This window comes from Nesoenas mayeri (genome assembly GCF_963082525.1).
Source record: "Nesoenas mayeri genome assembly, chromosome: 23".
Taxonomy (NCBI): Eukaryota; Metazoa; Chordata; class Aves; order Columbiformes; family Columbidae; genus Nesoenas; species Nesoenas mayeri.
Genome location: NC_137574.1, coordinates 3347151 through 3360481, shown reverse-complemented (window position 1 = coordinate 3360481; position 13331 = coordinate 3347151). Strand labels below are relative to the sequence as shown.

Sequence of the window (13331 nt, the reverse complement as noted above, 5' to 3'; positions counted from 1 at the left end):
GGGCTTATTCAACTGTTTTTTCTGGCACCAGGCATTTCATCATGAGTCAGCCTCATCGAAACACTCGTAATGAAATCGGACAGGTAATTTAATCATGGAAAGTCCCTACGAAGAGATTCAGTGTCTTCTAATGGGAGCCTGCTGGGGGCAACTGGAAGGGAATCCAGATATATCTTAGCTCTGGTACAGGCTGGGCAAAATACCCAACAGAAACTTTAGTACAATAGGTATGTTGGAGCTTCACATCATATTAGATCCTTGAATGGTTTGTACGCTTATCACCACGGGTTCTATACTGCAACTTATACATGACACAGTATGGTATTTTGCTAATCTCTTAAGATAATGCAGAGCTTATGCCTGCAGCCTGTATTGTGGGGGAATTAGACACATAAATCTGTGCAGTGCCTTTGAAGGGCTGCGGTTCCCTGAATTGAGCAGCATTTTGTTCCATCACGTGGGGTGTTTTGCTGGCCCGGCGTCCTTTGAGCTGAGGATGATATTTGGATTTGCAGATGATGTCATTAGGCACTTTTCAAGCCATATTGGTAAACATACATCAAGAGTGATTGAGGAAAGCGCTGGTTTTGTCCCAAACGACTGCTCTGATTCACACTGAGCGTGCAAGCCTGCGATCTGTCCTCCCAGTCTCAGGTGGCCGAACACAAACCTGCTGCTGGACACCTCCGGTTTCCATTGCACCCATGTGCTTCTCCCTATATGTCCCCGCTCCCTGTTTCACTGCCCTCCAACCTATTCCAACCTGCACCGCTTCTTTCCGTGTCTTTCTCCTAAATCCTTCCTGTGCCCCATCGTGGTGTTGTGAAGGAAGAAAACCTGATGGAGTTGGGAGGACATAAAGAAACAGGAGCACCAGCAGCCCAGGCTCATCCTGCTCATCCCTCCTCAGCCTGGGCTTGCGGATGAATCTGGGCTTGTAGGGTTGGTACCCCTCCATGGTTCTAGCCGTGGGTCAGTAGTTGTTTGGCACTGGAAGGGCAGCCGTAAGTTAGGCAGAGGAATTATTTGTGTCTCCAAACATCCACAAGAAGCTTCCTGCTGTGGAGATGATGCCTTTCTTCTTCCGCGTTTGTTGGAATCATCATTTTTCTCATCTGACATCATCATTTGTTGTCATGGAAACCAGACCCTCAGGCAGGGATGCAGTGGAGCATCCTGGCGTCAGCGGGTGCATCCCGGGCTGTGGGATACGAGGGGTGGCAGAGCAGCGGGCTCTGCTCCCCTGTCCTGTGGGGTAACACAGAACCATCTCACCTTGACAGGCTCGGGGGGAGACTCCGGGCTGCTCCTCCTGCCCATGGGGGAGGCAGGTGGGCGCAGGCACCCCCAGCACCCCGTGCAAGGTGACACCCCCGCCAGGCACAGCCCCAAATCCTTGTGGGGCCGGGGGAGCCGTCATGCACATGGTGCTGTCTCCAGCCCACAGCCAAAATTCCCAGTTGGAATTGGGCTGCACAAGGCTTGTCCAGCGGTATCTCTCTTTATTAGCCCTGTCTGACCTCATTACTAGAAAGAAGCTCAATTTAACGAGCTGCCGGTGCCCCGAGGGAACTCTGAAAAACAGTTGTTTTTCACAAAGGCTGCTGATCCTTCATGTCCGGTGTTTCCATTCCCATTTGGCCATTAATCAGGTGTTTGCATGGAGGCGGCTGTGTGTCCCTGACAAGCCCAGCGTCCCTGCTGTTTATTCCTCCGGTGATTTTGGAGCCTCGTCCCTCTGTCCGTGGTGCAGGAACTGGCAGCGCCACATGAACAGGCCACTTGGCTTTGCAACACCCAGCAAGATAGTGTTCTCAACCTGCCTCTAGTTCTCAGTGTTTCGTGAAGGAAATGAAGTATCCCGATTTGCACCAGTGTAACTAAAGCAGGATTTGACCTTCTGCGTTTTTTCCATTTAATATTCCTCTCTGGCAGTTCAGGGTTTTCAAGGCAGGTTTGGGCCACCTGCGGAATCTTGCCGGAGGCTCCCTGCGTCTGGCCATGATTGTTAAACCAGACCACTCAGATTGAAACTCCGTGTTCTTTTATATCGCTAAAAACTCAGAAGGCAAGGAGAAAAGAGAGAAATCCAGAAAATAAATGTGTTTGTGTACCCAACGTGTCTTTACATGGCAGGAGGCATCAGGGCTCTTTCCCAGAAGAGGTTTTATCTGGAGGAGGGTGCGGGGAAGCATCTCTTCTCTATGAGTATGAAGACATCGTTGTATTTCCAGCTGGGGTGGCTCATTTCTCAGATAAATCTTACGATGCTTAACAACCTGATCTCTTGCTTCCTGGAGACATGAACCAGAAATAAAATAGAGGCCCCTCTCTGCTGCTCCATCCTGCATCCTCTGATGGTTTAAACTTGTCCAAAGCTGTCTCCTCGTGCCTCTTCCTCCGTACTGCAGGCAGGCAGGGAGTAATCGAGCAGCAAAATGGGATCACACAGAATGGACTGGGTTGGAAAAGACCTCAGAGATCATCCAGTCCAACCCTTGGTCCAACTCCAGTCCGTTTACTAGATCATGGCACTAAGTGCCATGTCCAGTCTCAGTTTAAAAACCTCCAGGGCCGGTGAGTCTAGCACCTCCCTGGGCAGCCGTTCCAATGCCTGACCTGTGGCAGGACAGCTCAGCACGAGGCTGCGGCAGATGGTATCTTGGCGCTAAGAGGCTTTTCCAGGGACGGGCAAGTCCCTCGTGCATCCCTCTCCTCGCACGTGCTCCGGTTCACCCGCGTGCCGAGCGCGTTCCGGCCCCGTCGCGCAGCATCGCCGGAGCCCCCGGCTCGCCCGCCTGGCAGCTGCCGGTGTTTTCAGCCGTGTCGACACCATGTCGCAATCAAACGGCTATTCAAACATGCAAATCCTGGTAGGAGAGACAATGTAAATTGTTTGTTTATCCTCCTCCCTTCCCCTCGCGCAGCCCCCAAGGCCATTAATTATTAACTTTTGGAAGAGTATCCTTGGCAGCAGCCGCTCCTGGCAGGGATGGGGTTTGTCACAGCTTGGGCAGGTTTTGTGCGGGAGCTGGGAGGTGGCTTTGGGTGGGTGGATGGATATTAGGAACCCATCAAACCACACAGGCCACATGGCCGCTGTGCTAGTTCTGAATTAGTTTGCTGAATCCTGCAAATTCGAAAGGAATAGGGTGGGAGCAGTATCTCCACATTTTTAAGCAGATATATGTTATTGTAGGAGGTTTCTGTAGCAGCAAGAGGTGATGGAGATTGTCCGAGTCTTATTCTTTATGGAGAAAAAAGAAAAGTCTCTTCTGTAACTTGGCTTTGTCTGTGGAGTCTTGTGGTCTTTCAGGCTTATTTTGGGGAGAATCTAAAAAGTTGAGAGTCTTTGTTGCTCTCGGATGCCCGCGGTCAGTTGTAGCGCACTGACAGTCCGTGTGCTCCCCGTGCGACCGCAAAACTTTCTCATTATTTCTCATCGACTGGGGAAATCACATCAAGTTCAGTGGAGGAGGAGCCTTTGCTTTCACTCCTGTATGTGCACGTTGCCAGCTCTTTGCTTTGTCGCCAGGTTGCAAGCTGAGATTTTGAATTAGATTCCTTTTCCTACCTTGTCATCCTCCCATCACCCCCCTACTACACCCCCAAAATAGAATCAGAATTTGGCTGCTATGAAATCACCTGTAAACCGTTTGTGCTTCTTCCAGATCCGAGCAGATGGTCCTCCCCATGGTGGAATTCAGTATGAAATGGTGACGGTTTTCAAGGACGGGAGCCCAGTCCTTCGAGACATGGCTTTCTCCATCGATCACAAGTATCTGTACGTCATGTCGGAGCGACAGGTGAGGCATCTGGGTCTCTTCCCACCAAAACGGTTCCGTGGTTCCTTCCATGAGGAGCGTGTTGCTGGGGCACGCGGAGCTTGGGTTGTGTGCTGAGCCCTATGGTGCGCAGATGGGTCCGGGTGGAAGGAGCACCAGCAGAAACTCGGTTTTATCTGCCTCTGATCTGAGATTGTCATCAGTTCAAAGAGGAGAGAGCTGTGCCCAGTTCTTGTCTGCAGGTGCTGGAGACTGAGCTGAGCTGGTGCGGGGGAAACATGGTATAGGGCTCTGAACCTGATAACAAGATTCCGAGCCATGAAGTGTATGGATTTCCTCTCTGCAGTGAGGCTGGCAGACTGTGGTTTTGCGTAGTTTTGCCTGAGCATCCTTTACGATGGCTTTGTTTATTTCCCGGTGTATTTGGAGTGGTTGTGAGCGAGCGATGCTGGTGCAGAGCTGGGACCGAGCGTGGTGCGGGTGGGTGCTGTGCAAGCCGTGTCTGTGCCGTGCCAACCCCTCCCATGCCAGTTCTGCCGCTGCCCTGGACGTGGTGCCCACCTGGGACCACAAAAACACCACCAGAGTGATTATGATGGGAATTTACGGCCAGCAGCCCACAGGAGTCTGTTTTTTAGGGGAGCCAGCACGACGTAAACAATCTGGGACCTTCTGTTCTCCTCTTGAGACAAGAAAACACACAAAGTCCCCACCATTAAGCCAGACTTCTGGGTTCACTGACTCCGTTGAGCATTTTATTGGCTATTACTCACAACTGTGTAATTCAGATTAATAGAGCTGGTACCTTGTGGGTGGTGGAGGCAGCAGAAGGGTTGCAGCTGAAGATGTCTGGATGCTATTAAATTGTTCCGTGCCGAGTTAACCCTCTGGTCACTAACAGCTTTCTACATCTGCTGGTAAACCTGTCCTCCCTCCCACCTGCTCCAAGGGATGCTCTGCACAGAGGTACCGGAGCCAACGGCTCCTCCCAAAGCCGGCAAAACCTGTAGCAAAACAAAATAAATTGGCCAATACGTAGCTTGGTTATAAAGCTATTTAAAGCCAGGGAATAAATACTTCAGAAAAGTGCAAAGTCTTCTCCCTGCTAAAAGATTTAACTCAATGAATCCCTGTGGTTAAAGAAGGCATTATATACTTGTTATAGCAACCCAGTGATAGAAACTGCCGTGAGCAGCCACAGATTTAGGATCCCATTCTGGCTTGGGCTTGGATTGGATGGTAATGATGAGGTTCTATGCAAACTTTGAATTATTTTATTAAAATGGTAATGCTGTGGTCATTTATCTCCGGGAGCCACATGCTCCTCGTGCTCTCGCCAGGTGGGAAACGATCCAGCGTGTGTCTCAAACACTTGAGGAGCTGTTTTCCTTAGGAGGAAACTCCAGTGGGAATGGCTCCAACTCATCTTTTATGAGGCAAGAGCGTCTTAATATTCATCAAAGCTCTAATTTGCTTAATTGTGAGACAAAAAGATGTGAAGAGAATTAGCAAAGAATAGAATATTCCCGGAACCTCAACTCCATTTCCAGCCACAGCTCTGGCAAAGCTCTTGGCTTGGGGGTGACTCCAGGAATGGGGGGACGAGGTCCCTTGTTTCTTGCTGGGCTTGCTGTAGGATTTGCCTTTTGCCCTTGCAGAGATGTGTGCTTTGGGTCCAAAAGTCCCGCTATGCTGTTACATATGGATTTTGTCAACTGCTGTGACCCCATCGCCCTAATCCTGGCAATGTGATAGTTCAGCGAAGTGGAGGGGAGAATATATATATGTATATATATATATATGTACTTTCTTTGCCTGAGCGCTATATAAAGGAGATGATTGAAAAGGGGTCAGTACCCAGAGAAGGGGAAAGAACCACCAGAGTCAGAGGTCTCAGGCTGTGAGTGGTGGGAAGTGCCCTCGGAATTACCGAGGACATGCGGTAAAAATGCCTTCTGAAGTCTGGAAATCTGGAACAAAATGAAATTGTGCCACAGTAAAATGACACAGAGAGCAGCTGTTCTTCATGTTGATCTGCTGCGTGTTAACGTACTGGGGGAGGGCTGGCGAGAGTCTGGGATTTTAGATATCCGCTGAGAAACAAATAGGATACGTGGCTATGTCAAAACATGTATTTCAAAAAATGGGGGTTTTTTTAAATGGAATTCAGCTAAGAAATGTGCTCCTCAATACTGATGGGTTGCAGGTCCTGAGCTGCTGTGGCTGTGGTGTTGGGTACAGAGCAGCGCTGGGACGCGATGCTCTTGCGTTGGGCTGCGATTCCGCACAATAAATGTGTGGATGCTTCCCGACAAAGAGCAGATATCACATTTCGGTACGAAGCCCATCTTCCCTTCTGTGCTAGCAGCAGCTAGGATCAGCTTTATGCTGAAAACGCCTTGGGGGAAGCGGTTTCTTTATCCATAAATCTGGAGTTGTGGTTGCAGGCGCAGCCCTTCCCCGCTCCCCTGGCTCCGGTCCCAGCCCTGTCTGCGTCTCGCTCCAATTTCTCCGCAGTCCTTTGGAGCTCTCCAGGAGCCTTTCATGTTTCGCTGCCAGCTTCTTCCAAAGCAGAATATTTGACATTTGATTTCACTCCCACAAAGCACAGAAGCAACAGTTGCGCAGCCCAGTCCGGGGGAGAGAAGGATAAAGAAACTTTGCTCCCAGCCGCTTATTTTGAGTTCTTTAACCACATGATTCAAGAGTGCTTATTAGAAGCTTTTACAGGCTCTTTTCCCACCGCACCTGGTTTCTTACGGCACGAGAAACGATTCTGGTGCGGACTATTTAAAGCAGGGATTCATTTCTCAGCATCGCTCTAGCAAAGCAAACAGCATTTCTGCCCACAAGCTGAGCAAGGCTTGGATGCCGCGGAGATAGATGGAGCCGTGTTGCGTTAGCAGAGATCCGTGGGGTGCCGGGATGGGAACAGCAGCGGGACCGGGACTGCCAGGCGTCGGCAGAGCTGGAACTGCCCTTGGGTTAAATAATAGTCGGTGCTGGGGGTGATGGATGTTGGGGGGCAGCGGCACAGCCGTGGCGAGAGGACTTGCACTGCGTTGCTTCTTCTCAGCCACTGCCCAGCGTGAGCTGCCTCTTGTTTTTCACAGGCAAACAAATTCAATTAGTAGTTTCTATAAGGGGACGGAGGGGAAATCATGCACCAAATAAAATATCGCAGTGGAATCGGAGCGTTGCTGTCGTGACGCGCACGTCAGCCGCTATGTTAATGGCAAAAGCGGCGGTGAGTGTCTTGGGGTCACCAAGTGCCCCCAGATTAAAAATCTTCCCATTTAATAGCGAGTCTACATCAACTACATCACCTACTCTACATCAACAGCCCCTGCATGTGCAGAAAAGCTTCTCCAATTTCTTGCTTCCAGAGAGAAAGAACTGACATTTACAGGAAAAATGCTGGTTATGTAAAGAAAAAGGAGCTTTATAATTCAATCCCGAGGCATTAATTGTCTGTGCATCATGGTAGGGTGTTTTAATGTACAAAAGCTCAGTGCATTTGAATTAAATAAGGCCTGTAGGAAGAGAGCAGGTTTATGACTCCAAGGCTGCACCCTGTTTTTTAGTGGCTGTATCTGCTCCCTGTGCGAGTCCAAACTGTTGCAGCGCTGGTTTGAAACGCAGCAGGTTTGACTCCGCTCCCACGTCCACCTTCAGCAGCAGAAGTGTTGGGCATCCTCCGGCACGGAGATTATGTAAGCGTCAGCAGAATCGGGGCCAGAGATTTATGCAGCTCTTGCTAGAAGAGGAAAAAGTTGTTATTTTTAATCTGGGAGTTAGCGGAGGCTCCATCAAACGCACGGCGGGACAAGGGATCGGCGGCTCCAAAGATTTCACTGCCTAATCAAGGGCTATAAAGACGGAATTTAAAACGGTGTGATCGTAATACCACAGGGCTTGTTGGAAGGAGGATCACTGTGCTAGTCAAGAGAGACGTGGCCCAATAGGTCTGTTCCCTGCCCAAATGCAGAGAGTGCAGGAGCAGAGTCACAGAATGGGCTGGGTTGGAAAAGACCTCAGAGATCATCGAGTCCAACCCTTGGTCCAACTCCAGTCCGTTTACTAGATCATGGCACTAAGTGCCATGTCCAATCTCAGTTTAAAAACCTCCAGGGCCGGTGAGTCCAGCACCTCCCTGGGCAGCCATTCCAATGCCTGACCACTCTCTCTGCAAAGAATTGCTTTCTAATCTCCAGCCTAAATTTAAGTTGAAGCCCATGCCCCCTTGTCCTATTGCTGACTGCCTGGGAGCAGAGCCCAATCCCACCTGGCTAGAACTGCCCTTCAGGTAGTTATAGAAGAACCAGAACTCAGGGCAGGCACTCCCCATCCTCCCATTCTCTCTTCCCTATGTATCTTTTCCTTCATTATATTCCAATATCTTTTTTCCAGCTAATGATCTATCTCTTGTTTGTGCTAATCATGTAAAACAGGTTGATGAAGCGCCGAGGTCGTGCGCTGCGAGTCTGCTCCCTGGTGGGCGAAGCAGCACCTTCCTAATGAGGTACCTGGGCCAGGATGCTGCAAATGCAAAATTCACGTTCCATAAGCATCCTCCAAAATTCCTTGCACATTTCATTGCCTCAGAAACAGCTCTGCGCGCAGCTCATCCATAGTTACTTGGGTGGTTAATTCTGCCACAGGGGGATGATTTCATTCTGGTTTTATACGGTCTGTAACAGAGCGGTTTCCTGCTCCGTGACCGTGAACCTCGCCATTCCCGTGGTAGAAATAATAACCTATAATCACCCAGTGAAATGCAGATAACATCAATTAGCATGGCAGAGCTCCAAAGGCCATGGACCTCTGTAGCAGGAGATGCTCTTGAGGAATCCTCTGCTCGTCTAGCGGGTACTGAATGCTTGGTTTGCCTGCGTGATGCTGAGCCCTGTGTGATCATAGAATCATACCATAGTTTGGGTCGGAAGGGGCCTTCAAAGCTTATGTGGTCCAAGCTCTGCCATGAGCAGGGACATCTTCACCAGCTCAGGTTGCTCAGAGCCCCGTCCAGCCTGGCCTGGGATGTCTCCAGAGATGATGCTGAGCCCTGCGTGATGCTGAGCCTCTCCGTGCCCTTTGCGGGGTAATGTTGCCTTAGGGGAAGGCCAGGAGGGTTTAGAGGGTGCAGGCTGACTTTATCTTGTTTTGTAAGCGAGTACCTGAGAGATTTCTCGTGGCTGACGTGACACTTTTATACCCGGTTGCTGTAGTTCAGAGACCCTTATGCAGAGGGTTATGAGCGGAGCCTGGTGGGAGGCAGTGAGGATTAATGCTGGTCCCTAAAGATTCCAGTCCCTAAAGATTCCCCCCATGTGTGGGGAGGATGGCAGAGCTGCTGCTCTAAGTGACAGTCCCTGGGCACGAGGAGGGGACCAGCACTCACTGCTGGGGGAATCTTGAAGGTTATTTGAATAAAAGAGGTGGAAGGTGCTGTTTATCTGCCTGCAGCCACTTTATCGCAGCTTTACCTCTTAACCAGCAAAGAGCAGCGCTCTAAGCATCATTACTGTGCGTGCATCAGCACTGGGGACCAGTATGACCAGTATTGACCTGGTTACAAGCATCTCACTCCTGCTCCTGGCTCCTGTTGCTTTTCCACCGAGTGAAGTTCCCCCCCGCTCCCTCTTGCACATACATCATCGTGGCTTTAGGTAAAGAAACTGTCTTTTTTGTCTGTGTTAGCTGTGAAATATTTGCTTTGCAAATGCCCCCGTGTCAGGAGCTGCGGATCTGCAGGAGTCTCTGGGGATAATTTGTTGCGCGGCTCCCGGTCCTGTAACCCCGAGATGTTTAAGTCCTGTGAAAACTGCTTTATTTTGGGCTGAACGTTCTGGATGCTGATGGAGAGGGAGGCAGGCGGATGATTTAAAAGAGGTTGGAATCGGAGGGAGGGCTGAGCAAAACAAAGAAGTCCATCAATTCTGGAGTAGCGAGGCTGTAAATACTGATGGTGTCCTGAAAAGAACTGAGAAAACACAATAAAAAATGCAGGAGATGTGGATAAAAGGGTCTGGAATCATCAAGAGTGAAAAAAATGAACTGATTAAATTTTTAACTACATTATCTGCTAGTTGAACAGCCAGTTAGCTGGACGTAATCTTAGCAAAGCTGGAACCACTGGGAGGGAAAATGGCTCAGCTGAATCCCACCAGACACGTCCAGAATCCGGTGATCTGCTCCAGTCTCCCCCCTGCAGTCAATTAGGAATAATCAAGCTAAAAACTTGACTGAGATCATTAGCAATATCTACCTGACAAGGAGGATGTGTCCATTAACATCCATTGACCAAAAAAACAAAGCCAAACCCAGCTCGCTGTCCCATTTCCAGCCCGTTTGTCGCACATACAACATGCTCAAGCACTTGAGGGTGCGGAGTTAAGCACAGAAGTCTTCAGGGTAACAAATGCTTGGAAAATCAACTTTCCTGGAAGAAATGGGGAAACAAAAATATGCCCCAGTGTAAAAATTGGACATTGTGTTGGGTGGGTTTGCTTTTTTTCTAAATGCGATATATTTTAGACATGGCTCATGTGGCTGTTTCTTGCAAGCGCCCGCAAAGCTTGCTTTCATAGTTGGTTTGTTATGCTTTGTTGCTTTTGTGTTTGTTCGGGCTTCTTTTGGGGTTATTTTTTCCCCTGCCAGTCGCAACCACAGGTTCCCACGTGTTCGCTTCCCTTCCCAATTCCTCCTTTTCCACCAACCTATTGTTTAATTTTCAGGCGAGCGACTGCAGTCCTGAAATCCTTCCAGAATTTCCCTTAGGTGCACGTACACACGCACGCACCCTCCTTCTCAGCACACGGCTGTTTGGAAGGGGACAGGTGACATCCTCGATAGCTGCAGCGTGGTTCAATGTCCCTCCAGGTTTAATATCACCTCCCCATAGTGGGTTTATGGAGCTGGGGCTCCTGCTGCATCCCCCTGGATGATGCTGATGTTCATGGCTGAGTTGGAGCAATGCAGGGAGAGCTTTGGGTTTGCTGCAGGATTTGCGCGTTTGGACGGACGGACAGACAGACACAGGTCTCCTGAACTTTTCCTTTGGTGCTGTAGTAGTTTGTCTTGTCAGCGAATGGATTTGGCGACGGTTCATCCGGCAAGGAGGGGAATTGTTCACTCCGGGCGCCGGCAAAGAAGAAACATAACTCACAATATGGCGAGGGGAGCGCTGAAATGGCGCAAATTATTCTGTTTTATACTTTAATTAGTTTGAATTAGCAGCGGGAATAGATGCATAAAATGATCCAGTGAAGGGTGAAATGGAAAAAGGGACACGGTGGAGAGTATCGCTTTATTATTATGAAGTTTGCAGGAAGCGCAGACAATGTGTATTTGCTATTTTTCCCCTCAAAGTTCTGCAAAATTGGCTGGACTGTGTTTTGTCTTTAATTTGCTTTGTTTCAGGTCAGTTGAGGGAAATACAGCTACAAACACAGATTCCTGTGATCATTTTGAGATGAGCGGGGCTGAAAAATCCAGTCTAAGTCCCAGCCCAAAGCTTTGAATGGCGCTTTGCCAAGGGTTCCCTTAGGCCAGCCCCACTGGCACAGCTTTAATGCAAACAAGTATTCAGCTTTAAAACCAAATTCCCACCGAACTATTAGAAAAGTACAGAAGAACTTCCTCCAGATTCCAGATAAGTTGAAAATGAGGGATGTGCCCCAGGGGAACTGATTGTAATGGTATTGCAAGCTGGGACTAAATATAAAAGTCAAGGCTGGTCGCAAAGCAGAAAACCAACTTTTTGTGGGGTTTGCGCTTGTTTTCTCTTTCCCCAGCAAAATGTTTCCCCTGTTAAAACTTAGTTGTGGCAAAAATGTTGGAGGTTTCCTTGAGCGTGTCAGATCGTGGGTATGAAGGCAGAGGGATTGGAAACCTGGGATGCTTTTGGACCACAGGCAAGCTGAGCATCCCAACACAAATCCTGCACCGCAAGAAACCCCTCCAGCCTCAGGGGTCCCTCCAGCTCCGTCCCTCGGGAGCCACTTGATAACTGGGGTGTTTCTGGCCGATGCTGGTGAGGAAAAGGAGCTCTGTTAATAATCTTGTATTTATTTTAGCAGGGCGCAGGAATGTGCCCAGCAGACTAAACACTCCGCTCTCCCCCCTGCGTGCCCAGCGCTGTGCTGGGGACTTTTCCCTGCCAAGTTTGCAGAGGAGCTCAGCGTTCGTGAGAGGGGAAATAGCAGTCCTGAAGGTCTCATGTGCGGGTGTAACACAAGTAATTTTTACCATAATCAAGCTTAGAAAGTGTCCTTGCACGGGGAGCTTGTTGTTTTCCCTGTTTCTTTTTCCTCTGTGCTTACCTGCCTGTTCGGTTATCACGGCTGCCTAATTTCCACCGGCTGCTTTGCAGCAAACACCACCAGCCTGTGAGTGTTTTGCTCGCCGCTAAACAGATTTATCCTCCCCAAAGCCCTACGAGACGGAGCAGTAATATCACTTTTTAGCTGAGGAATTGAAGCGTAGAGATGCTACGTGAGCTCTCCGAAGTCACACACATAGGAAATCAGAGAGGCTGAGCTGAAACCTCCCAAATCCTTAGTCCTGTAACAAAGAACCATTCTTCACTTCGTCACTGTTCGGTTTGGTGCTCCGTAGTGCCGCAAAGATAAGGCACCAGTTGTGGTTTGCAGTGACGCATAGTTTGCAAAGTCATCTGTGAATATTAACACATTCTGGGTTGATTTGTTTGCTTTTTTCTTCTCAAACTGGGAACTTTTTGCTCCAAACCTTCTTGAACTCTGGCAGGGCCAACGTGCTGGTTCTGATGGCAGAAAAACCCCAGAACTCAGGTGGGATGTTGGTGTTTCTGCCTCGATGTGCCTGTGTCATGCAGAGCGTCTCCGCAGCTCTGCCCTTCTGCAGGAGGTGCAGAACAGCGTCACCCATTTCACCTGCTCCTTGTCTGTGCAGACAAAGCCAGGCAGAGTATTCTGTGCTTAAAATTAACCTGAGCAGGGGCTGAACCAGGAGGTTTCGGCTGCGTTTGCAAAGGGCCGAGCAGAAAGGGAGCCAGGGCTGTTCTGTATAACCCAGCCCTCCTACCCTGACTGCTCGCCTTTTGCTGCTAGACAAAAAAAAATTGAGGCGTTTTGTTTTTTAAATCCCAAGATGTGGCAGGAAAAGATTGTGCTTCAGATGATCGTTATCCTTCCAGTCTGCTGATCGCAGCCCAGAGGGCTGCTCAGTTGCAGAGGAGTTGGCACGGGTGTGTTGGAGCGTGCTGGAAGCTGGCATGGAAACCCCGCTGTCCCCAGCCTTTGACGGAGCAAAATGTTGTTCTGCTTGTGTGTTACTGAAGTCAAGGCAGCTGTGGATGTCACACTGGAGAAGGAGGAAGGTTTTAAGGCAATAAGGAAAGTCCAGCACGTTCACAACACCGGGTTTGGTTGGTTATAGGAGTATTCGAAGCGATGGGCGCTGTTCTGAAGTTGTGCCACCAAACACAATGACACATCGCCTCCTCCCCTCCCTGGCTGCACTTCAGAGTGTGTCTCTCCAGTTTCTCTTGCAACACATATTTAT

General features: G+C 49.4%; 1 protein-coding gene across 1 annotated transcript in view; it reads left to right on the top strand.

Annotated features, from left to right (window-relative positions):
* PLXNA2 (plexin A2) overlaps positions 1-13331 on the top strand; it is a gene marked incomplete at both ends in the record, with an annotated part of 134786 nt that overhangs the window by 42343 nt on the left and 79112 nt on the right. The window contains one exon of the mRNA XM_080358362.1: positions 3672-3806. Coding sequence (XP_080214488.1) covers positions 3672-3806 — 135 coding nt within the window. The remainder of the gene's footprint in view (positions 1-3671; positions 3807-13331) is intronic.